Source organism: Micromys minutus, assembly GCF_963924665.1.
Source record: "Micromys minutus genome assembly, chromosome: 1".
Lineage (NCBI taxonomy): Eukaryota > Metazoa > Chordata > Mammalia > Rodentia > Muridae > Micromys > Micromys minutus.
In genome coordinates this window covers 259505008-259530925 of record NC_137969.1, presented here as the reverse complement: position 1 = coordinate 259530925, position 25918 = coordinate 259505008, and the positions used below count along the sequence as shown (strand labels likewise).

The window sequence follows — 25918 nt, the reverse complement described above, 5'->3', positions numbered from 1 at the left end:
ATGCATGGGGCCAAAAATAGATGGTATCGGGAACTAAGAGAAAAACATTGGTTTTGGTTTGGTTATTTGTTTTTTGGTTTGTTTGTTTGTTTGTTTGGGGGGGAGTAAAATGAGCCTTGGGCATCATTGAAAGCAGGGTCATATGAAAGGACATATTTTAATGTAAATTGATATGAGCTGACTGGAGAGGGTGAATTCTGTTGAGGATGTGAGGACAGAGGCAGCCCATGTCATTTGGGCCTGGCGTCTGACTGACAGAGGAAGGTCTGCCCTCCTGAGGTAATGACACTACAGTGTGGGCTCACAGCTCAACACCATGCCACCATTACAGTTAAATGTGGTGTTGCTGTCATGTCTGCAACCCATACCTGAGAAGGTGTAGCACAGAATAGCAGGGTGATTCACTCACAGAAAAGTTACCTTTCTGCCAGATTTAAACTTGGTGCTTCTTCAGTACCTACACATAGGAAGACACAAGTACACATACATACACACACATATACACCCATAAACACACATACATGTATACACATACACACACATATACAGACATACACATGCACACACACATACACACAAGCACATACACACATATACACATGTATGCAAATACATCTACACACATCCACACACATATATACAAATGCATACACACACATATAAACACACATACACATACACAAACATACATATACAGACAGATACACACATACACACACATATACATATACACATACACACATGCACACACACATACACATATACACATACACATGCACACACATATACACACACATCCACATCCACACACATATACACACACATACATACAAATGCATACACACACATATAAACAGACATACACATACATACACATACATATACACACAGACAGATATACACACACATATACACATATACATATACACATGCACACACATATACACACATATAACCACAAATACACATACACACACATACATGCACACAGATACACATACACAAAAACACATACACACATACATATACACACAGACAGATACACACATATACATATATACATACACATGCACACATATACACACACACATACACACACACATTCCTTGTGTCAAACAGGAGGAGCACTACATTTATTGCATAAGTGATAACTGTGCTACATTGATGATTTGGGCCACAATTCATTCTTTGAAATGTCAATTACAAGTGTTATTTTATAAACTCCAAAGTTGACCATGCCATATAGGAATCCTATTTGAGGAAAATACCACTGAACGGTGGAACAGGTGTTACCATAACTTTTAAAGTAGGATCCTGAGCCCCGTCTAAGCCCCAGTGAACTGGGTTTAGCTTTGCATACTCTGTACAAGGAATAAAGACACAGGGAATAAGGTGGAAACAGGAAAGCGAGTTTGTTTGCTGGGGTCACATTGGAGAGAACATCAAAGAGAGGGGCCCAGTGAAGTCCCAGGTTCATCTTTAAGCTACTAGCATAAGGTTAGGTTTAAACAGAGGGTATGAACTCTAAGTGATTAGGAAGTTCTGGTCCAGGTGTGCCACACCCATCATGGTCCCTTCAGTGTCTCACCTGCAATGTGTCTGATAAGCTATATGAAAACTCTCCTTCACTAGCTGTCATGGTAGCTTCAGCCTTTCCCTTTCCCTAGAGTAGGATTCCAGGGGAAGTTCAAATTCTTTGTGGTCTGTTGTTTCAACAGTCTGATAGCTCGAGAGAGGAGTGTCCACATCCCACACAGTAGTTACCTTAAAGCCACTTTGAAGTGTCAAGACAAAACCAAAAGAAGGTCTCGGGATCTGTCTAAACATCAGCCTAGCCTCAGCTTCTGTCTTCAGATGTGTGGGAAAGACCATCACTGTTCACACCTTTCCCATCCGTTGTCTTTACCTGTGCATGTATGTCATTACACATGTGGTGTTCTGTGCCTATTACACAAATTTAGAACGCAGTTTCTAAAAGAATGCTATTTTCCCAATGTACTTTCACAGCTTTCTAAAGGTTAGGAATCCTACCACCCATGAAAGCAGGGTCCAGTTCTTATGGTTGTCCAGGATCTATGTGTATTGTTTAGCTATAACCAGCTCTACATAAAATGTCATAGTTTTGTGGCTTTTCTGGATGTGTTAGCCTCACCAGCTACAATATCCCCATAGTAAGGGTTCTCTGGGGCTGGGGAGATGGCTTGATGGTACCAAGCACCTGCCACACAAGTGGTGTGTGTGTGTATGTGTGTGTGTGTGTGTGTGTGTGTGTGTGTATGTGTCTGTGTATGTGTAGTTCTGATCTGGGTGGGGATGGCAGTACTAAAGAGGCAGAGAAAGGGGATTCGCAAAGCAAGCCAACTACCTAAACTAAACTAGCTGAATCAATGAGTTCTGGGTTCAACTGAGAGAGAGACCTTTTTTCAGTATATAAGGTAGAGAGTTATTAAGGTAGACTTCAATATCAACTTCTAGTATACACTTATGTGTGATGCAAAACACATGTACAAGATGGTTAGATGGATGGATGATAGATGGATGGATGGATGGATGGATGGATGGATGGATGGATGAATGGATGGATGGATGGATGGGAAGAGAGTAGCTGGGCTTTCCTGAGTTTTCTCTGGACTCTTCATTGCATGAATTCTCAGTCACTTCAATGTTTCCATGTTGCGAAAGAGACTCCAGGAGCCACCTCTTCTGATAGTAGACCCTTCCCTGGACCTGATTTTGCCTCTGACCAATCAACTGATTCCAAACTTAAAGGAAAAATAGAAAAGCCACAAGAGTAGAGAACTGCCTTGAATCCGCATTCAGCACTTGTTGAAGAACCAGGCGTGACTCTAGAGCCTGCACTGTTTACCTCTCTGATCCCAGCCTCATGAGAAGGGCCTGTCCTTGCATAGGTGTCAGATGGGGGCTGACGCTCAAGCCTCTGGTTGGATCCCAGAGACTTTCCTTTACTGTATTTGAGCAGTTATTTAGAAAGCATAGAAAAGAAATGATTTAAAGGAACCATTTTTGTGGGCAGGAGGAAGCAAGGGGAACATGGCCATTTGCTTAATTTTTTCAGACCTGGATATGTAACCTGGGTCTTGGATTCAAACTTGGTTCTGCCTCACCAGTCCTCATGTCGGGGTGAGTGAGCTCTGTGAAGAGCTTAAAGGTGCTCAAATGGAATACTGTTCCTCTGTTTTAGAATTAAATTCTCTTTAACAAGCCTCCTTGCCCTGAATATCTAATTCAGGCTTTTACCAACTCACAAAAGAGTGAATTATAAATAACAGATTTTATAACTTGGTAGTTTGACATTTAAGTTCAACAAATAATTTCTGAGAAGACATTTCAAGACTTCCTACAAGGCTATGACATCATATGTGAGAACATTTTCCTGGGTTTAACTAAAATAAATAACAAACTCTGTCGTCTCTTCTGGTTTTTTTCATTTGACTTTTTTGCAAATCCAAATTTAATTTTGTAAACAGTTCTAGTATGCTTTGCAGTTCTTGGAAAGAAATTATATATATATACATATATGTATGTATGTATGTATGTATATAATATATATAATCACAGAATTTGCATTCGCCCCCTGCTGGCATTCCCAACAAGGGCACTGAGCACTGGCTTGTAGAAAGGCCTCCTGAGTACTTGCTATGGCAGTGAAAGCCAGTGCTGGAGAACCATCCCGCCAGGAGCCATACAGTTTATGTTTCTATGTTTACAGCAAGCTAACCGAGAGACTTGAAAATAAACATTTCTTTCTTTCTATGGAGAAAAACCCAGTCTTATCTGTGCATTGAATTTTGCAGTAGAGACAGCGTGACTTCCCAAAGCAATCTTAGCAGGAAGGCCATGGATTCAGTGCCATTGCATAATGGCTCTCCGCTTATTTTTATTTTTGCCTTCCCCACTACTGGCTGCAAAAGGACCGCAAAGCATTGTCAACTGGTTCCCCTGAAGGGACAAATCTGGCAGAAAAGATGGCCTTGCCTGTGTCTCTGGAAGTGTGAACTGCGCTGGGCTGCTGCAGCCTCAGCAGCCCCTCTGCGCCCCCCTCAGAAGAAAACTGGGGATAAATGAATGGCAGAATAAATAATTTATGCTAATGAAATTACTGCAATTAGTAGTTCTACAATGACCCTTTTAAAAGCCACAGCTGTTAATGTCAGGAAGTGCTGTCACTACTGACCTTATCATAAGAGAAAGTGACAAATTGAGAAAGCAGGGAAGACCAGTCATCAAAGAGGTCTGTTCTGGAGCGATTAGAGTTTTCTGAAAAACAGTGTGAATTACAGCCAGCTGCTCCCTGGCTCCGCAAGACTCCCATGCTGAGCCATTTTGTTAAGCCGGATAACAATAGTTATTTTGCCCCATTGAGACAAGTTGCAACGGGCCACTTCCAGAGCTCCCGGAAGCCACTCTTTCCATCAGAGATTTACAAATGAAACTGTTGTTAAAAGGAGCATTCAAGGCTGCCGAGGAGCCTCCTCATAAGGATCATGGTTTGGCAGAAGCCAGGATTTTTTCTTTGTAGGAGGTTACACTTGGCTGAGGAGGTATTTGTCTGTATCCTAGAAAGGTATGTGTGAGAGTTCCTGTCAAAGCAGGGCAAGATTGGAGCAGGCGTGTGCATAGTTATGTCGGGTGGAGCCAGGCTGTTTTGAAAATAGAGTCCTCAGGGAAATATGATGCCTGTGACATTTATAGACACTCATAAATTTTATTTTCTGAATCCATTAATTGCTAATACTCATGCATCTTGGATCCCCTGGAATCCAATACAATTCAAGTTTTGTAACCTCGAGCTTCGCTTTGAACACACATTCTTTCAGTGACTAGTGAGACAGATTTCTAACCCACCCAACAGTGTGCCTACGAGAAGATTTTACCTACGTTTGGGGTTTGTTGTGAGGTTAGGACGCCGAAGAGAAACAGTCCACTGCTCACTTTGCAGCGCCGCTCATGGGCGCGTCTGGTTGCAATATTGATGGCCCAGGTCTGAAGCGTTTAACTGCATCATCGGCCACTTGTGTGCAATTTTCCTGGAGCTGCCTGAGCGTTATTGACAACACTTTGGTAAATTATGTGTGACTTTCCAAAGAGTTGGTGTAGCTCATTTAATTCATATTAATTGATTTTTAGGCTTCCCTTGATTAATTGAACCAGGTTCATCTTGTACAGAATGCAATAAATAATCATTAGAATGAGGGAGATGTGGCTGTACAAATTAAAAAGTTAACTATTCCAGAAGTCACAGAGGACACATGGAAGGGACAGCAGGCACTCTGCAGGGACTCTGTGGGGTGTGTGTGTGTGTGTGTGTGTGTGTGTGAAGGGGTGGGAGTGGGGAGGGGTGGAAGGTGAGGAGGAGAAAGGTGTGGAGGTAGAGGAGGGGTGGAAGGGGAGGGGTGGGGAAAGGGTGGTAGGGATGGGGAAGGGGTGTTCTGCCTTGTGTTTGTTTTGTTGTTGGTTTTCACGTCGGATAAGAATAGAAATGACCATATTTTCTCTGCAGAATGGGTGGTTTGTAGCTTGCCCATCCCTTCAGTTTGACAGGGATTCCCACAAAGCTCTTTCTCCACTTGTTTTGTGCCCCCCCCCCTTTGTAGTGATTATTTTGCCTAAAGTTCAGCTTGAAAGAAACATTTCCACTCCCCCCATCAAAATTTGTCATTCGTTCTTTCCTTTTCTTCCTATGCACGTGACAGGTAAAGATCAAGTTGTGAAGACTAGACTTTGTCCCTTCTGTTAGCTTCTGATTTTTGGTTGAGAACCACATAAAAACATCCCTTGTCCTATCTAGAATGATGGTGATAGGCCAAGTGCTTCATAGGTACCCTCCAAACCTGTGGGTGTCTCACGAAGATGAAGTAAAATTTCCTTTTATTGTAATTCTTCCCAGCTTACAAAAAAACAAAAACAAACAAACAAACCCACTGTATAATTTTTGGGTTTTGTTTTCCTTTTATTTTCTAAATTATATTTTCAACCTGAAAGGATTTCATGAGAAATGTAACATCTACATTTCAGCCACAACACAAAGATTCCATCAGCCTTTTCATGGCACATGTTCACACCAGCGTGAAGGAGGTGAGTGCCTGGTACTTTCAGAATGAGAGAAGATACAACTATACTACCCCGAGGAGTTTCCTAGAACAGATATCGCTGTTTAAGAGCCTGCTGAAGGAGAAGCGAGAAGAGGTGCAGCGCAAGAAGGAGCACCTGGGGAATGGGATCCAGAAGCTGCAGACTACAGCCTCACAGGTGTGACCAGGGGAAGTCCCACAGGTGTGACCAGGGAAAGTTCCACAGGTGTGACCAGGTGGGCAGGCCTCACAGGTGTGACCAGGGGAAGTCCCACAGGTGTAACCAAGTGGGCAGGCCTTACAGGTGTGACCAGGGGAAGTCCCACAGGTGTGACCAGGGAAAGTCCCAGAGGTGTGACCAGGTGGGCAGGCCTTACAGGTGTGACCAGGGGAAGTCCTACAGGTGTGACCAGGGGAAGTCCCACACGTGTGACCAGAGAAGTCCCACAGGTGTGATAAGGTGGACAGGCCTCAGGGGTATGACTAGGGGACAGGGTGTGACCAGGGAAAGTCCCTCAGGTGTGACTAGGTGTGTGTGATTATCATATAACCACAGTATTTCTCTCTTCCCTCTCCTCCCTAGAAACCCTTCCATATGCCTTCCCTCCACTCTCCTTCAAATCCATGGGTATTTCTTTCACTGGCTGTTACTGAATGTACGGATGTATCCACATGTGTAATTCTAAACACAGACTACTAAGTCCGCTCACTGTTACCTGTATTGTATTTTCCGTGGTCGTTGGATGCTCTCTAGTACCCATCTTTCCTTGGTTGCCCATAGTTCTGTGTGTGGGACGGAGGCTCCATGGGCTCTCACCCATCCACTTGGGTATCTTGTTGGTGTTATTTCTTGTCCAGCCTGTGTAGCAGGCATGCTGCTGAGCCTTTGTAGGCACAGTTCTGACTTTACAAGGAGGCACAGTCTCACAGAACACTCCCCAGTCCTCTGACTTTTTAAGTCTTTCCTCTCTCACACAACACCCTCTGAGCCTTGGTGTGGGAACATTTTGTAGACTGGGGTCCACACTCTGTGTTTTGATTGGTTGTCGTGTTTTTTAGGTGGTCTCTGTCTATAGCAAAGAGAAGCTTCCTTACAAAGAGTGGAGACTACACTTTTCTGTGGGTGTAAGGACATATATTTATAAATTGTTGCCTCTAGAGATGGAAGATTATTGTTGAAGGCACTATACAGATCCCAGAGGTCCCTGAGAAGTAGCTGGCCTTTCTGAGTACTAGTTTTCATGACACCAGAAAACACAATGCAAGTGTCCAAAGGAGGGAAGGAACCAGGAAACAACTTAAAAAAAAAAAAAAAAAGATTTATTCATTTTAGTTATTTGAGTACGCTGTTGCTATCTTCAAACACACCACAAGAGGGCATCAGATCCAAGTACAGATGGTTGTGAGCTACCATGTGGTTGCTGGGAATTGAACTTAGAACCTCTGGGAAAGCAATAGGTGTTATTAACCACTGAGCCATCTCTCCAGCACCACCAACAGCTTCTAATATGACTTAAGAAGTGCTAAGCAAGAGTGATGCAGTATCTGATGCCCTATCCCTAGCTTACTGCTTGGTGCTGGTGGACTCACGGTTATTGGGGGAGAGTCTATAACTATTCCTTTACTAAACTAGCTTAACCACCAGGTTCCCCTTGAAGCAACATCAACTCAGTTACACAAGATGGCTAGTTTTGCCTTGGACAGTTTGAAGATGAACAGTTTGCCAGGATGGACTTAGTATTTCCTTGTTGTCTTTGACCTTTAACCTTTGACACTCAACCCCAGTGAGGTCATCGTGACCTGACAGCTGACTGTGGGGCAACCCATCGTTTCTATGTTTCTCCCTGACCTCTGTGTGTGTGTTTTGTGTGCCTGCTTTAGCTACCAGCTCTCTCAAATGCCCCATGCTGTCATCAGGCCCTAACTGTGTCAGAGTATGGCATCCCGACCTAAAGAGCAAATTAAGACTTAGCCACAGACACTGTCAGTGTCTCATTTCTTGTTAAAGTGCCATTAGAGATTCCTCTGTTGAGAATTCTGTTTGGCTCTGTATCCCACGTTTTGAACTAGGTTATTTGGTTTGTTGGTGCAGAGTTCTGCTGAGCCAAGAAGATAAGGAAGAGGTTGTGTGTTGGAGCACTTAGGTCTCTTCCAATGAACCTATTGACTTTGCCTCAGGAAATCACAGTCTTACCACCCAAACTGAGCTGACCCTTTCCTTGCCTTTGGCAAAGAAAAATAATGTCTCTACCACACCCAGAGTTGTCTTCCCAAGTACCAGAGCTAAAGGCAAACAATATAGAATCTTGGACAATCCTAGAGGTGGCAATGTCTCAGCCACCGGGGAAAAGAAGAAAGCCTGTGGTTTCTTAATCACCCCATCTAAGAATTGAGGAGTCAAGGATGGAGAAGAAAGGGGAGAAGGATGAGCCAGTCCACTTTCTCTGCCAAATACAGGACCACCTGGGGTCTGACCTGTCCTCTCTGCTAAAAGCTATAGGAAAGAGCTTTGTGAAGATACATGAAGCCTTGGGGTAAGGCCTGTAGCTGGATCCTCTTGTTATGTGTTCATACTTGGAACGCTTCTAATATCAGATGGGTGGTTGGATGTTTAATGGTTATTTGACAGTTGTGTGAAAATCAACTTATTAGGTAAGGGAGATATGGTTTCCCATATGGAGACTTGAAGAATCTGAGAGTGTAGGCCCAGTATTTGAGACAGAGTGCTTTTTCTCTGGATTTGCCTGCCTAAAGCAGGGTTGGCTAGTGTGTTTCCAAGAAGCTGCCTCCCTAGAAACTGTAAGTAGGACTTGAAATTGTATCCTTCCTCCATCCCTTTCTCTTAACTGACTGAGGCCCCACAGAAGACTAGTGTCAATGGCTACAAGAACACAGAAACACGTGAGGACACACAGGAAGGGCAGCGCACAGTCCTAGTTTAAACTGCCGCAAGTGAGTACACCATGGCTGCACTGCTTGTGTAGAGTATAGACTGCTGTGTTGGGAATCAAACAAACTTTCCTGGGCACAGCGCAGTGGGATGTGTGCCACAGTCAAAGCCTCCCGAGTGTCTTTATTGACTCAGAATAAATTCTTACTTTGCTCTTTCTGTCTATGAGTTTAACATGGGGAAGGTAGGGGGAGAGAGGGAAAGAGACACAGAGAGAGACATAGAGAGACAGAGACAGAGAGACATAGAGAGACAGAGACAGAGACAGACAGAGAGAGACATAGAGAGACAGAGACAGAGAGACATAGAGAGACAGAGACAGAGACAGACAGAGAGAGACATAGAGAGACAGAGACAGACAGACAGACAGACAGAGAGACATAGAGAGACAGAGAGACAGACAGAGACAGACAGACAGACAGACATAGAGAGAAGTTATCCCAGTTTCATTATTTTGGAGGCTGAGTCAGAATCCTTTGATGTCATTCTCCACATCTGCTTTCTTTTACATAGTCCTCTTAGGAACCAAATGCCACCTGTTAAGCCCAGAAGAACCTCAGCTGAAAATGGTCAGAATTGGTCATTTCAGCTGGCACATGTGCTGACATCACAGATTGTCTCTCAAGAGCTAAGTGGGCTGTTCAGTGGTGAGCCAAGGGAAAAGATGCACACATGCACTGGGTTTTTGTAACGGGTGCCTTGTTGATCCCGCAGAAGCACACACAGTTGACCCTTCTCAGTAGTGCCAGTAGTGCGTGGTCTGTGTGGCTCTCTGTTAACACCAGAGACGTGAGTAAATGGAGTCATTTGTGTTGGATTCGAGGAGGAAAGAGCAGACAGATGGCACCACAGTATGAGTCCAGTTACTTGGCAATCAAAGACAACTCGAGCCTTCACATCATTGAGGCCTGCGGCAGTTTTCTTTGTGATCCTGAACCTGACATTAGAGCCAAGAAGGAAAGAGTCCTGAGGTGGCAAGTGCTCTGATAGACACCTTTGTTAGTATTTCCCTGAGCATACAGGGTTAGAATCCAAGACAAACTTCTGCTCGGTGATGACACGCAGCACACCTACCAAGCTGTATTCTGCTGTTCCCATGCTACCAGCTCTCTCGGATGCTGAGAGCTGTACAGGGAGCTATGTTTGGGCAAACAGGAGTGGAAGAAGCATGCATGCTAACCCTGCTAGGGACCCGGTGCTGAAGACTAAGCAGTCTCACCAGAAGCTGCTACAAAGTAATGACTTTTTCCTTCAGGTGGGAAATCTGAAGTCCAGGCTGGCCTCACAAGAAGCTGAGCTGCAGCTCAGAAACCAGGACGCGGAGGCCCTGATCACAAAGATCGGGCTTCAGACAGAGAAAGTGAGCCGGGAAAAGGCCATCGCGGACGCGGAGGAGCGAAAGGTCGGGCTCATTCCAACACTTAGAGTGCTGAGCTATATTTAGCACAAAATAAACCTTTGTAGGTGAACGATTTTGAACAACTTCCTCTCCAGGGAGCATAAAGTCTAAGGAATTATTATCGTTACACATGTAACAGCATTTCACACCATGATTACCACTTGACCTTTCTTTACATTATGCATTTCCCCAACCTTTTAGCTCTTTAATGATATGAAAGAACAATAAATACTGAGCTCATTCAAGCATATAATGGATGTGGATCTTGCACATCAGGCCTATTTGTAATACAGTAAAGGTCAGGAAGTCACCTCAGAGGTTTCTAAAGGTTTCCAGTTTTTAGGCAAATTGAACAACTCAATTGTTAACAAAGCCCATTCCACCACTTTGCTGAGATGGTTTTCAAATTTCACATTTTAATAATACAACTCTCGTTCACTCACTATGAAGTCCAAAGCTAAATGTGTTCTTTTCAACAGGACCAAGGCCCTGGCATTCTGTGCGGTGATTTGCTGTTGGAAACAATAGCCTTCCAACTTTTCTGGGTGCTGTTTTCTTCGAATTTGAGTTTCTAGCATCTCCAATATAAAGAAAACTTCATGATCTTCATTCAGCCAAATGGAACGTAGTTCTTGTCGACCTGATTTCCCGAAAGATGCAGAATAGGAAGCATAAATACTCATTCATTAAAATTAATAAACGCCTACCACCAATTATTATTTGTAGTAAAAGATTACAATCAGGGCTATTTTATTAAAAACTGGAAATTGCTTACAGTCTCATAACTGCGAGTCAACAGCCATTACGCTATTCTTTTGCATTTTACTGCACCAGAAAATCTGGGTTCTAGTGCCAAGTCATTCTTGCATAATCAAAAAGTTTTCCTCTTTTCTGAGGTGTACTGAGCACACTTTGTCTTGAGCAACCAAAGGTTTGGAAAATACATTGAAAAATTCCAAACAGTTAAAAGCTATGATCTAGCACCCTTGAAGCAAACAATAAATGCATTTCACTCAGCCAGGCGTATCATGCCTAACTTTGGTGATGTGTTACCACCAAGTTTCAGATATGTGCAGAATGTCTTTAAAAGTATGTTATGTACTTAAGCAATCAAGTTTCATAGGTGGTGTGATTACCAGAAATTAATCCCACCCAGGGGACCTATTTAAGGTATCGCACAGATCTGTGATGGTCTAATAATTATAATTACTAATAATTATTAACTTACCACAATAGATATCTCTTGGAAATCTTGAAATGCAACAGGATTTGAAAGGGTTTATTTTCCACATCTTTTTCATGCAAATTCCTAAGGCAAAATTATTAGCATAAAGGAAGAAAAATATTTTAACAAATTATGACACACCTGATAAGTTATTTCATGAAATATAGTATTTTATATCCAATATATACCAAGAGGTATAAATTGTCAATTTTATTGTATTAATTTAGTGTGAGTGAGTGTGTGTGTGTGTGTGTGTGTGTGTGTGTGTGTGTGTGTGTGTGTGTCTATACCTGCATTTATTTCATTGCTTTGGTTTTGAAGTGATGGACACTATCCTGCTATCTTGGGAATATTTGACAGTCATGAACTTGCAGTGAAAAAGCAATGTGTTGTTTTACTGGACCAGACTGAAAAGCTTATGCAATAAGCTATGTCTTCAAGTCCAGGAAGCTGATATCAGGCTGGTTAGGTTCTCCTGAGGCCTCTCCTCGGTTTGTCAATGGCTGACATCTCACTGTGTCCTGAATGGGCCTTTCCTTGGAGAATTCTGATATCTGGTGGTCTTTAATGTGTTGAAAACCATCCTCCTCTAGGGAAAGGAGCAAGATTGGGGTAGGGCCCATCTTAACTCTTTTTCACTTCTTTACTTCTGTGAAAGTTCTGTCTCTGGACTTAACCACATGGTGGGATACAGGGCTGAAAGAGTTGACAAAAGAATTCTGGATGGGTCAGTTCAACCCAGCCACCCATTTAGACAGAGTCTCACGTACTCCTAAGCTGCTGATGTTCTCCCTATGCAGTCAAGGATGACCTTGAACTTCTGATCCTCTTGCATACACTACAAAGCATCAAGCTTGGTTTATGCGGTGCTGAGAATCAAAGCCAGACTTTTAAGGAGGCTGGGCTAGCACTCTGCCAACTAAGCTACATCCCCAGGTCAGCTTCTAACATGAAATTCTGGAGAATATGTCTATAGTCAACATAGATTCTTATGAAAAATTTCAATGACTGGTTTAGCTAGTATATAGCAAAAAATGTGGGTGTACCTGGGAATGGGATTGCCTCCAGTTCCCTGCTGTGTAGTGTTGAGGAGAGGAAAACAGGCGACAGAGGCAGACATGCAGCTCTTGCCCTTCTCCAGGTTGAGCCATTCTGACCACTGCCTTGCTGGCATTCAACAGAGGAAACTGCGGTAATATTGTTGCCAAAAGTATTAGAAATGAAAAGTGAGCTCACTAACATATAGAGTGCTTTCTTCATTTGTGGGATTGTTCTCAAGATGATTGCCTCGCCTGTGAAAATTACACAAAGTAACAATGCTCTGGGTAGGCTAGGAGTCCAGCTGACAATAGCTAAAAGAGAAGGTCCTCACAGTCTTATTCAATGCCAAAAACTAATGAGACCGAAGAAAGAGGATTTTAAGTGATACCACTTATAAAAATGTTATGAGGGACACCAGTGAACTTCTCTCTTTATGTGATGTGAATATACTGGAGATGCTAACTCCCTCAAACTCACTCTGACTGGGATGGTGTTCTCCAACAGTGTCAGTAAGTAGTGTGCTCAGAACTCCGTGGTCCACTGTTGGCCCTGTTCTTGGGGTGTGCTTTTGAAGGAGTCCTTAGTAAGCACGTGGAGTTTTCGTATTTACATTTAGCGGTGGCTGTGTGTGTGTGTTAGCAGGAGATCACATATCTACCCTGAACCAATTATGCTCATAAAAGGTATAGTACACAGCAAAATAATGGCTAATCAGGAGAAGGCTAATTACTACTAATGAGGCTGCCGCAGACAACATAATTTGTTGTGAGCTGTGTTTAATTTGATGGTGTGGTTGAACCTGTTCACTCCAAACACATCTGAAGAAATGCACTTTTGTTCCAACTTTATATCCCACAATCACCATCACCCCGAGAATTGTCCCACCAGGACTTGATCCTGGTGCTCAGTGCCACAGCTTGAAACTCATGCCTGCTGGGGATAAAAATTCACTCAGACTTGGCCCTGAAATTCTGTAGCATTCTCCAAGGGGGAAGATAGAACTGCAGCCTAAAAGACTAGGAAAGCTCCTCAGCCAGCTTCCCATCGGGAGTTAAGGTGGGTTATGTAGGAAGGTTTATGCAAGACTGCTGTTTGAAGACTAGTAACAATTAGTCTAGTAACTAGTAGCAATATAAGACTAGTAACAATTGCTGAGTGAAGACTAGTAACAATTCGATGGAGAACTAGCTTCCTGGTCCAGGCAAGATTATCTCTTAATGGAAGAAGCCCTGAGGTTAGGTGAAATCTAAGTAGAAAAGTAGAAAACAGAAAAAAAAAAAAAAAAAAAAAAAAAAAAAAAAAAAAAAAAGGCTGCTTACTCTCTTGTTTTGTGTTTGTTTAATTATTAATGGCATCTTATAATCAAATGACTCTAAGCCCTTTTAGGAGCACTTTGGTATTAAATGTTTTTGTTTGGGGGTTTGTTATCATATGTTTATAATGTTCTCCAAACACTTTGCACCTATGGGAAATTCCTCACCTGTCCAAACTATAGGCAAATGCATTGCCTAAAAGTGCATCCGGTCAGTCTGTGTTGGAGATGATAGTTGGGGGTAGAGACTGGGGACTTTTTCTCTAATTACCCTCTCTAATCAGGTGGCCGCCATTCAAACTGAAGCATCCCAGAAGCAGAGAGAGTGTGAGGCTGATTTACTCAAGGCTGAGCCCGCCCTGGTCGCTGCTACGGCTGCACTCAACACACTCAACAGGGTAAATTGCTTTCTTCATAATGGAACATGGTGAATGGCTCGGGCAGCCAGAAGGCTTCCAGAAGGACAGAGCATACGGACCAAAGTTACACAAACCTTTGAGGCTGCCTTTTTAGCCCTGCTTCTTCTCCCTACCCACAGTCTCATCCTATAGATCGGCGGGTCCCAACTCCGTGGTTTTGACTTAAATGTGGAAGCACAAGGCATCTACTCCCTAGTGATGAACCTTCGTGAATCCCAACCAGGAGGGGTCCACAAATGCCGAGCTATCTTTCCCACTGCTTAACCCCCTCCGTGCAGAACATGGACTTACAGACCATGGAGCTAGTGGTTAAATTAGAACGAGATGGAGGATTCTCTACAGTAGACATTCGGACCTGTTGTCCACTGCACCCCACAGGAATACCCTGTCCTCTAGACTTCTAAGAGGCAGTCTGGTGAGCAATAAGGAGTGCCCCAGTCTTTTACATTGTGTGCTACCAAGAACTAGCTAAGGAGTTCTTTATTTTCTCCCATATATATATATATATATATTTAACATATATATGTTTATATATATATTTAACACACACACACATATACATATGTATATGTATATCTTTTGTTCTTCATAGTATCTGCAGTGGGAGCAAAGAGCCCAAGATCCCCGCCTTAGAGGAAGACCTCACGGAGCATTCTGGTCTCTGTGAGAGAATTCAGCCCAGGGTATGGCAAGGGAGACTTGCGCAGTGTTATTTTTAAAGCCCATGGATAATCTTGTCTTGAGCTGTTCCAGGCCACCAACAGAGAGAATCCACAGAAATTGCTAGGCCTGAGTTTCTTAAGATTCAAGTCTAAAGGTAAAAGGATCATGAATTCAGAAGAAAATCCTCAGTTCCTTTTCTGAGTCTTTTCTTGGGAAGAAAATAATTTTGCGCGAGAGCCTTGTTTTATAATATTATCATAAAACTGAAAACTAGGAATGTAACTGGGAGGGACTATCATTTATTCTACTGCCCTGAAGTGATGCTGTTAAATGAGTGAACCTAACAGAAAAGGTTCCGTTGGTGAGTATGACACACCGCAAAATGAGACAGCCGTGACTCACTTGTTAGAACAGCCATACGCACTGATAGAAATTATAAAATAAGGTGAAAATAGAAAAGAAACTGATTGCATCAGACTTATGACATGTTTATTTCTTTCTAAAAATGTGCAGGTTTTCCTCTAAATATGATTACTCTTTTTATGTGAGAGGGTGCAGTAAAGAAGCTGCCAACATGACTTCTCCATGCTATGATTAAGGCTTTTATTATAAATGAGAGAGAGAGAGAGAGAGACAGAGACAAAGAGAGAGAGACAGAGAAGAACAGCCAGGGGCATCTGGTAGAGTTCAGAGCAGGGGGAGAAAGAAGACTGAATGAGGTCAGCCGAGTCAGCATGCCCAGAGCTATCTGGAGAGAAGGAAGAATAACCAGAGATGGAGAACAGAGGGAGCCCAGTGAGGATAGCAGGGGTGGGGGTGGGGCAGCCTTGTCTTTATAGAGAGAACAGAACAGGTATCTGGGTGGAGGGAGGGAAGCCTGGGGAGGCAAGAAGCCTGCATGCTAGGGTGGAGGCTCTGAGATGTGTAACAGATCCTGAGATACTGAGGGAGGCCAGTATGGGCTTTGACATGCAGCCATAGGGGCCAGGTGTCCTGCCAGAGGTCAGGGAACTGACTCCTGGCAGATGGGAACTGGTTTCACAAGTTCCTGAGGAACTCTGGCTTTTTTAATGACTAGAAATGCTTCTATAGTCTAGGTTGAGCTTGAGTAAACCAGTATACCCCGCAGTGTAGAACTGGGTGTGTCTAAGTAATGAAAAGCCCTAGCTGTCCAGATCCCAGCATCCACTAGCATTCCACTCTGGCTTCTGGGCCCATTCTATTCTTTGTATAGATAGTTTTGAGTAAAAGACCAGAATCACGTTTGGTTTTGCTTTTAGATCACATATTATGGAACAGAATACTTCTCATGAGTACGAATGCCTGCCCCTGCACATCATCCCCTGATCTCATTCTGATTTAACCACCAGTTCCATTGTCCACGAGTCAGCGTTCAGCTCTGAGGGAACTAAACAGTAGGAAAGACAGTTCAGTGAGTGGAAATTTAGCGTGGTTTAAAAGATGCCTACTTAGACATTTAAAACAGAAAAGCAGAGTTAAGACACGCTGACCTGGAGAACAGTATTTACAGGAGAGTCTGATTAAAATACAAGTACATTACATAGTGGGAGAGAATCCATACATAACTATACATGCAGAAAACCTCATGGATTCTGTACCTGGGGCTCTGCAGGATGGTATTTTCTTTTTGATTGAAAGCAGCAAAGTTGCAAGGTGTTTCCAGAGTATCAGAGAAGTACCCAGGCAGAACTAAGGCCCCTGTGACCCCAAGGCAGAGATCCCAGACTACAAAAAAACAAAGCAAAAACAAAAAACCCACAAAAAATAAACAAACAAACAAAAATCTATTAGAAAGCTGTGGGGAGGGGGTTAAAAGCCAGCCTGGAGACCGAGTGCTCCCAGAGCGATGTCCACCCCACCCCCCCACCCCACCCTCATTTTCAGCATCTGTATAACTGCTTTGTTTCAGGTGAACCTCACAGAACTGAAAACCTTCCCCAATCCTCCAAATGCCGTTACCAATGTAACTGCAGCTGTGATGGTCCTCCTGGCCCCCCGAGGCAGAGTGCCAAAAGACAGGAGCTGGAAAGCAGCTAGAATCTTCATGGGAAAGGTATGATCAGCCAGAGTGGCAGGAAGAAAAATCTCAACCTCTTCCACTGTGTTCTCATTAAAGATATACTTGACAGCAAAAGATGTCTAAGTCAATTCTAAATCAAAAGGCACATCTCCATAGCTGGTCGGCGTCAGCAGCCCCTGCTCCCTAGACTGTTGTCTAGCTTTTTTGCTGGCCAGGTTGGAGGTTAGCATGGGGTGGTGCTGTGCCTAAGTCAATGCCAGCAGCAGATGGAAGGTTGCTAATTATTTGCAAAATTATGAAAGAGGCTAAGTGTAGGAGGGAGAAAATTACACGGATTTCTTAGGCTGGAAAGGAAGTGTTACTAATGTACAAGAAAGTGAAGCAGAGGGGCTTTGGGGTATGTGTTTTTCCTTTTTCTTTCCTGCCTTTCTTTTCTTCAAACCGTGGGCACCTCCTGTGCTAGTACAGAATGTTTTACCCTGGGATAGGAGAGGTTTTAAACGTGTCCATTGCTAATTCTAACTTTGTACTGCAGAGGCTGAAAAAGCCAAGCAGTGGGATAAATGCAGCTTGCCAATTGTGCCTTTGTAATGCAAGTCCTAAAAGCTGATTTTAACTTTTGATCTTGGAATTTTCTCTGCAGCCAGAATGGGCTCATTGCAGCAAGTCCTTTTGCTTTACAGGTTGATGATTTCCTACAAGCGTTAATTAACTACGATAAAGAGCACATTCCAGAGAACTGTCTAAAAGTAGTAAATGAGCAATATTTGAAAGATCCAGAGTTTAATCCAAACCTGATTCGGACCAAATCTTTTGCAGCAGCTGGTCTCTGTGCCTGGGTCATCAACATCATTAAATTTTATGAGGTACTCATCTATCTGTCTGATACTGGTTTTGGGTACTGTCCACCAAGCCCTATGAAGATCAATTTCCAAAACTGTTTCCTCTTTTCTTTTTTTTGACAATTGCATTTATATATACAATGTATTTTGATCTTATTAAATCCTTTTTACCGTCTTACCCCTCCCCACTGAGTTTGATTACTTACTAAAACCTGGCAACTTACCCATTGCTACATTGTTAAAGAAAGAATCACCTGACAACCATTGATCTCAGTAGTTTGTCTAGGAGTGGTAGAGGCTCGTGACCTATCCCTCCATCCATGGAATCCCAGATGGCCCAATCTTGTGCCTTTCTTGTGCAGGAGCCACAAATGCTTGTGAGCTCGTGAGCTCCTGAGCACAATGGCCAGGTCCTGTCAGAAGACAGCATTCCATAGCTTTCTTCCCTACCCTCTCACTTTTACACTAATTCTACAGTGTTCCCTAGGCCCTGGGTGTGGGTAAGATAGATTCTTTCGGTTTATAGATTAGCCAGATAGTCACTTTGACCAGTTATAGATCTCTGTAATGGACATTTCACTGTATGCAGAAGTTTCTCTGATCTAGGCTAAATAGTCCTAAGACCTGGGTCAGAGCATAACCATTTAGAAGTCAGTTTAGTTATCTGTCCATAGGTAAACACCAGTAGTAGTTTCCCTCTAGGCTTAGACCTCACTAGCCATAGAATTTTCCCCAAATTCACAGTACCAGCACATGTTCCCTCATGTAGAGTGGACCATAAGTTCAGAGAGAAAGTGCTTGCTTCCTCCTAGTCATGATCCTAACTGCACCAGTGGGCAGACCTTGCTGTCAGGTCAGTATTGTAGAATGCAGAGCCCACAGCAGGAGGAGACCATCTCTACTATCTGATTAAATTCTGGGTCATCAAATAAAATGTAGTTATTTAGTATTTAGCTTTTGTAAGAAGGGTACATGATTCTAAGAATGAGACGTGGTATGTCTGAGAAATCTGCAAGTCTAAATTCATACTGGGTTTGAATGCAGCCCTACCATTAAACATTTTATTACCATCTTTGTCATAGGTACAATGAGTTGAAAAAAATAACTATCTGCTTTAGTGTTTAAATGCCATTGGTTTTGCCTTTTTTAATTTGGGGAAAATGTAAGGATAGATGATCATTTTATCCAGTCATTTATTTACCCAATACTTACCACCTGTTAACCATGCCTCCAGCCCTTCTCACAAGCCAGGTACCAAGGGCAAGTATGTGTGGCCGGGACTCTGAAGGAGCGATTCATTTTCTTGTGGAAACTTGTATGTCACATTCAGATCCCAAACTGCAGAGTAAAAGTCACTTCTCCAAATTATCACCATAAAAGCTGACTGTCCCCTCACAGTGTAGGGGCCTGTCGAAGTAGAACTTCATTACTGTCTGTCTCCCAGGATGAAGACTGTTTACACAAGTCACAGTGCACTTATGGCCTCTCACTTCAGTGCCTGAGTGCTGAGTTCCGTTTGTTTCCTGGGGACAACGGGAAGATGAATATCGAGCTATTCTATGGCTACATTGTGCTGTTTCTCCAGAGGACAGGAAACAGCACTTGACCCACCCTGATTCTCCAACCATCCATTCAAACAATATACACATGAGGTTGTCAGGAGCTTGAAACAGAGCTCCAATCACATGAGAGGTTTAAAAAAGATGTGGGGATGTCTCTCCCTGCCCCTTCATCCAGAGAATTTCTCTACCCTCAGCTCTCTGCCTCTCAGGTTACACCTCACCTCAGCTTGGTCAGATAGCTCTCACGGGGCTAATCATTTAGAACAAACCAGCTTTAGGATATTGATGGCGCTTGACATATGTAACATTTTATGCAAGAATTTATCGTTCTAAAGTCCAGAATAAACGAGTATTAGAAAATCAGGGAGCATGCAGAAGGCTGAGTCAGCTGAGGTAGGGAATGGCAAGGAGACAAAGGGCCCATTGCTCTCTGCTCTGGGGATTTAGGCTGGAGCTGAGGTTGGAGGTTTACTGTCCCCTTTGTATCTGCTTTGCCTTATAAATAAACCTCATGTGGATTTTCAGGTTTATTGTGATGTGGAGCCCAAACGCCAAGCACTGGCCCAAACAAACTTAGACCTGGCTGCAGCTACTGAAAAGCTAGAGGCTGTCAGGAGGAAGCTTAAGGTAAGTGTCACCTAGAAAACCAACACTCCTAAGAGGAGGTTTCCATTCCAGCCTTAGGATTGTACCTTGTAGACCTTGCCACACCTATGCTCTGGCAAACAGAAAAGAACAGGTCTTCCATGAGCCTGTTCACTGACAGACTAACCTTCCGGACATTTCTTATTTGCTGTGTGCTGGGCTCAAACTACTCAAACTATTACTTGTTCCTTCCTGCACTTCAATACATTCCACACTCCAGCAGAAGGATCAAAGTCGCCCCTGGAATTGAAATCAAGCCCTTCGAGGCAGATATACTGCTGTTTACAATTCTACAAGTTGGTTAACCTCGGAGAACAGAGGCACTCCTAATTCAAAATTCAAAATGTTTCAAAGTCTAACAATTCTTTGGTGCTACCATTGGTCCCAAATGGAGCATTTTGAATATTCAATTTTTAAAATTAAGAATGTTCAACCTGTAAAATCTATATAAGTATTTAAAAACCTGAGATATCCCCAAATCCTACAGGGACTCTCAACCTGTATAATAGCATCTGGTTTCATAGATTGCCATGATTAAATGCATAATGTATAAATTTAGCATGGGATTGAGTTTATACACTCAATGCTCGGGAAATATCTATAGCCATGACTATTGTCATTTTTACTAGTTTTGAAAACATACCCACTAGTTTTTTGGTGTGACATTCTAAGCATATACAAATGCAACTATGGTACCAAGGAAATTAGAAAGCTGGCTAGCGAAGGCATGCTTGACATGCCCTTTGAAAGCTGCCTAGGAGTCATAGTGATAAGGATAGGAAAGGCGTTCCTGCAGGGATGGAGGACCAGGGGAAGATGCAGGGGGACTCTTGAGGAATCACAATAGGCAAGGGCACCAAGACAGATGCAGGGACACTGACAGCAGGAAAGGTTGAAGGCAGGAAGGATGAAAGGCATTTGCAAAGATGAGCAAAGGCCTTCTGAGCCTTTCATGCTACAGAAGTTCAATTTTATCTGACTGGGAAAGATTTTAATAGGTTAATGACACCATCAAATAGCTTCTCAACAGCTGAGAGGATGCTGGAAAGAAAGATGTCTAAGGACAGAAAAACAAGTTCAAAGGCAACCAGAGAGGGCTTTGTGGGGGACCTCCACCGGGGCAGGGACAGTTGTGGCATAGGGCCAAGGTGGAATCACAGCTTGCTGACATATGCAAAGAGCAGGAGGAGGAAGACATGTGGACATAGAGAGGGTGAGGTGCATGGCGGGGAAGCACAAAGAAGCTCCAGCAGACTGACAGCTCATAGAAGCCCGCCCGCCTCCGGGTTCTCTTCTGTCATTTGAGATGAAAATAGTGGCCTCTCATGAGGATGTAAGTGAGTGTTCAGGTGGCTTGGCCCAGAGTCTGCTTTGTATGAAGAGAACCAGCCTCCTTTATCTGTGAGACCTCTCTCTCTCTTCACGTGACACTCATTTAGCTGGGATGACTTCCTGGACAAGGCCTGGATACATATTTGATCCAGGATACACTAAATTGATTCCTATCTCTTGAGTCTGAATATGAACAAAGGGAATGAAGGGTGAAGTGCTGTTGTTCAAGAGCTGGTGTCCAGGGTTAATCCTCTATAGCTTCTGCTTTCAAGGCCCTGTTGAGCTCTGCATGCATCTCCTCCCTGCCCCCAACCCCCAACCCCATCCTGAGGACCCTGCCGGTTATTTCTAGGACATTCAGCTGAAGGTGGCTAACAGATGCTCTGTCCTCTCTGCCTGCTGGATTGAGAGGCCTTTTGGTGTACAGAAAACAGGATATTTTGTAGACCCAATTCCATTATTTTCCTGTAGAAAGTCCGTGGATGTGGTAGCGGTCAGGACTTAGAGAGTTTTTATTGAGAACACATTGGAATGCTTGGGGTGACAAGTTTGTACTTCAGGCTTGCCATGTGAATGTGTGAAGAAAGAGCAAGAAAGGCTGAGGGTACATGTCAAGCCACTGCTGTCTAGAACCTTTAAATTATCCCTGTGGCCACATAGGCCTTTTATAAAGACGTATACTAGGCCTGCTGTGTTACTGGCCACTACTGGTCAACTTGATAAAAAGGGGTGAGCCATTTTCTCATAGAGGTTCTTCTAGAAATCTCAAGGCAAGTTATAAAAGGTATAGTGAGATCAACTGTCCAAGGCACAGACCAAAGCAATGGCTCCCTGAGTATCCCGGGAATGCACTGGGTTGTGCCTGCCTGTTGCAAGGCCTCTCCACGGCAATGGTTCCTACAAGGCAACCAGTAGTCTTAGAAGATTTCTCCTCTAGTAACTCTCTTAGTAACTCACACCCTTCTCTCTCCTCGGGAGCCCATTCAATAGGCCTTCACTACGTTGCCTCACCCAGGTCACCTGGCCACACCCTCCTCCTGCCCAGCCAGTATGCTCTTCCCTGACACCCATGATATTCTGGTGGAATAGAACCATGTCAACAGCAAAGGCAACTGATTTAGAGAAGTCTAGGATAAATACGTATAAAAATGATTTCCACCACTCTTTTGACCAAAATTTAGATGTTACCTATTCTTGATGACTTTGTGGTATAGCCATTAGAAGAAATTTAATGTTTATAGGAAAAGTTGTAGGTTTATATTAAGGTGATATATGATTGGACGGAAGAGAGCTAGGTGGCGAAAGGTCTAGGAGCAGAAGTGTAGGTAGGAGGCAGAAGGGAGATTCTGGGGGGGAAATCAAGATGGATCTGGAGAAGGAGGATCTAGATCCAAGTGGACTTAATTGTCGATAGGTAAATATGAATATTTTTAATGTTTTTATAGGTCCTTTCATCTCATATAGAACAACAGTTTATATCTTTGTCCATTGTATGTGAGCTTATTGTGTAGAGAGTTTGTGAATTTAATATATAAACCTGCTTGAAAAGCTACCAGGTTTTAGATTCATGTTTGTGCCGGGCGGTGGGGTAAAGAAACATGCTGGACAGTCATGTCCACTTAGGACAGAAGCAACAGGGTGGGCAGAGTGAACCACCTGGGAAGGGAACCATGTTGAGAGTGTAGCTTGAGGACCAAGTGATAAACTCCATACTGGGATGGCTTCCGAGGAGAGATGGGGGGAGGGCGTGATATCCTGCAAAGATTAGCTTGTAACCTTTTGGAGCAGGTTGCAAGTTGTTGGTGGGTGTTTTGATGGACAGTTTTCACAAAGACTCAGTATACATATTGATAAGCCTCAGAGCTAAATACTCAACAGAGAAAAGAACAGAGTAAAGCTGAGTAGTAGTAAGATGGCCATAGTGAGATATCTCATAACCATCTGACATCTTTTTGGCTGTATGTAAACTCTTTTAAAATGTCTTAAGCTACAAACGGAAATCACATGGCTGACAGGAGAAACTGTGGTTGGACCTCTCAGGAAATGTCTCTTGGAAACCCTCAAGAATGTACAGTAGCTCATCTTGCTTCTCCTTACAAGAGCCTTTGATCTTCACTGTTTAGTTTGTTTCTCTGCATCCAGGGTTGAAGATGGATGGTCTCCCTCTCAGTGAAGCAACCCCCACTACCAAATAGACATATCCAAGTTTTTTTGATAAGATAACACATTATATCCGAGTCTCAATGCCTAATTCCCAGAAGAGAAATCTAACAAGTTAGATTGATGCAGTCTGAAGGGGTCCAGCAACTGACACCTTCCTTCTCTGTCTCAGTTCTGTACAGAGTAAATGAAGACCCAGAAGGTGTAAAAGCACAAACAAACCTCCACCTTTGGCACAGTGCCACTGAGTCAGGCAGAGGCACACACCTCCAACCCTAGCACTGAAGAGGCAGAGAAGGGCAGTTGAGAGATCAAACCAGTCTGGGTCACAGAGTAAGACAGCCTATGCTCTAAACTAATGACTAACATGGTCTCTCCTGAGGATGGGACTTATGCACCCAGACAGAGGGGTTGGACTCACAGTACATTTGAGTCTTAGGGAACATCACTCAATTCAGTTCCTCTGTGCACCACACCAGGAGAGAGGAAGCAGGAAATATCTTGCCATATAGCAAACTGTTGTCTAGGGTGCTTGTGAAATATTGGTCACCATCATGGCTTCCTGTCTTCCATAAATACATGTGGTAAAAGAGCAAAGGAAAGAAGGGACTTGTTTCTAGTCAACAGGTGTGTTCTGGTAGCTGTAATGTTTGTCATAATTAAAAATATCTCTGAAGTTGATTTTTACTCCTTCTCTTAGGATCTGGATCATAATCTGAGCAGACTTACAGCTTCGTTTGAAAAGGCAACAGCTGAGAAGGTCCGGTGTCAGGATGAAGTGAATCAAACCAATAAGACAATTGATCTGGCCAACAGACTGGTCAGTGAGCTTGAGGCAAGTTATCTTTTCTTCAAAAGTCTCACTGAAATATTCACGTTGATGGCTTTGGATTGAATGATTGTTTGTTCTCAATCACTAAACATAGTATTGAAGAATATGTAATCAATACGCAGACTTAAGGATACAAGTTACCAGAAGGAAGAAGTCAAAAACCATGAACCCAGACATGATGGTATAGGCTTATATGCTCAGCATTTGGGATTTGGAGATAGGAAGACTAGCGAATTTAAGGTTATCCTTAGCTAAAAAAGCACATTCAAGGTCAAAGTGACTAACACAAGACTCTGCCTAAAAACAAAGTAAAAAATGACCAGTGTTTGGATATGTATATATGTATACATTTATATATGTATAAATTTCCATTTCAAAACAGTCACTGGTTTTTATACCTTCACTATTTTCTACTACCAAAAGAAAGGAAGGAAGGGAGGGAGGGAGGGAGGGAGGGAGGAAGGAAGGAAGGAAAGATCTGCAACAGAGTTAGAACTGAACGATTAGCTTTACATTTTCTTCCATGACTTTCCATTACTGTAAAATACAACATGGAGCTCCACAGCTTGAGAACGGCTGTTCTAACTCTAGACAAGTTCACTGGGATGTGCAGACTTTGTGTCTGGTTAATTTAAGTATGTCTTTTTTTATTTGAAAGTTTTTTATGATAATATTTTAATTAAAAATACCAGTTTGTCGGGAATTAGTTGCATTTTAGCCACTTGGAGATGATGAGGTGTGGTGACTGGTAGGCCATCACTTATTTTTTTTAACCTCCCCTTTCTCTTTCTCTGTGGTGGTTTTCCCTAAGATATAATGTAGAGCCCAGGACACCTACTAAGCCATTTACCACTGACTGACACTAGCAGACCATACTCTCATATGAAAACTGACGGTTTATATTCGTGGTGTTCACACTTCCTATGGGTGACTGGCACACTAGCATGAATGGTTTTCTATTGAGAAAAGTCTTAGAGTGATCTCATCAACTCTTCCATGTATAATCATGCACAGTTGAGCGTGTTCTCAGATGTGATAAGTTGCTGACAAGAAAATAGATTTGTTCTGTTATATCATATTAGATGATTGGGACAAGTCTTTGAAGCTCTTTTATTCTGCTTCCTTCTTCCTTAAATGGGGATCTGGGTAATACATAAAGTGCATTATCCATGTGTGGTTTTGATGAATCTTATGTTTCCTATAAAAATAAAAAAGGATAAGCAAGGGACAAAAGCAGATATTTCTCCATCTAAGACTTACAACAGGCCAAAGGCATGAAAATATGCTCAACATTAGTCACTATGGAAACGCATATCAAAACTGCGAAGCGCCCTGTAAGGTAAGCTATCATAGAAAACATGGGCAGTTGTAATTGCTGGTGAATCTATAAAGATGTTGTCACC

At 42.9% G+C, this 25918-nt stretch overlaps 1 protein-coding gene across 1 annotated transcript in view; it reads left to right on the top strand.

Moving 5' to 3' along the window:
• Positions 1-25918, top strand: part of DNAH11 (dynein axonemal heavy chain 11) — a gene marked incomplete at both ends in the record, with an annotated part of 271279 nt that overhangs the window by 170793 nt on the left and 74568 nt on the right. The window contains 7 exons of the mRNA XM_080921133.1: positions 6037-6270; positions 10298-10444; positions 14304-14417; positions 17032-17175; positions 17826-18008; positions 20072-20173; positions 24384-24518. Coding sequence (XP_080777259.1) covers positions 6037-6270; positions 10298-10444; positions 14304-14417; positions 17032-17175; positions 17826-18008; positions 20072-20173; positions 24384-24518 — 1059 coding nt within the window. The remainder of the gene's footprint in view (positions 1-6036; positions 6271-10297; positions 10445-14303; positions 14418-17031; positions 17176-17825; positions 18009-20071; positions 20174-24383; positions 24519-25918) is intronic.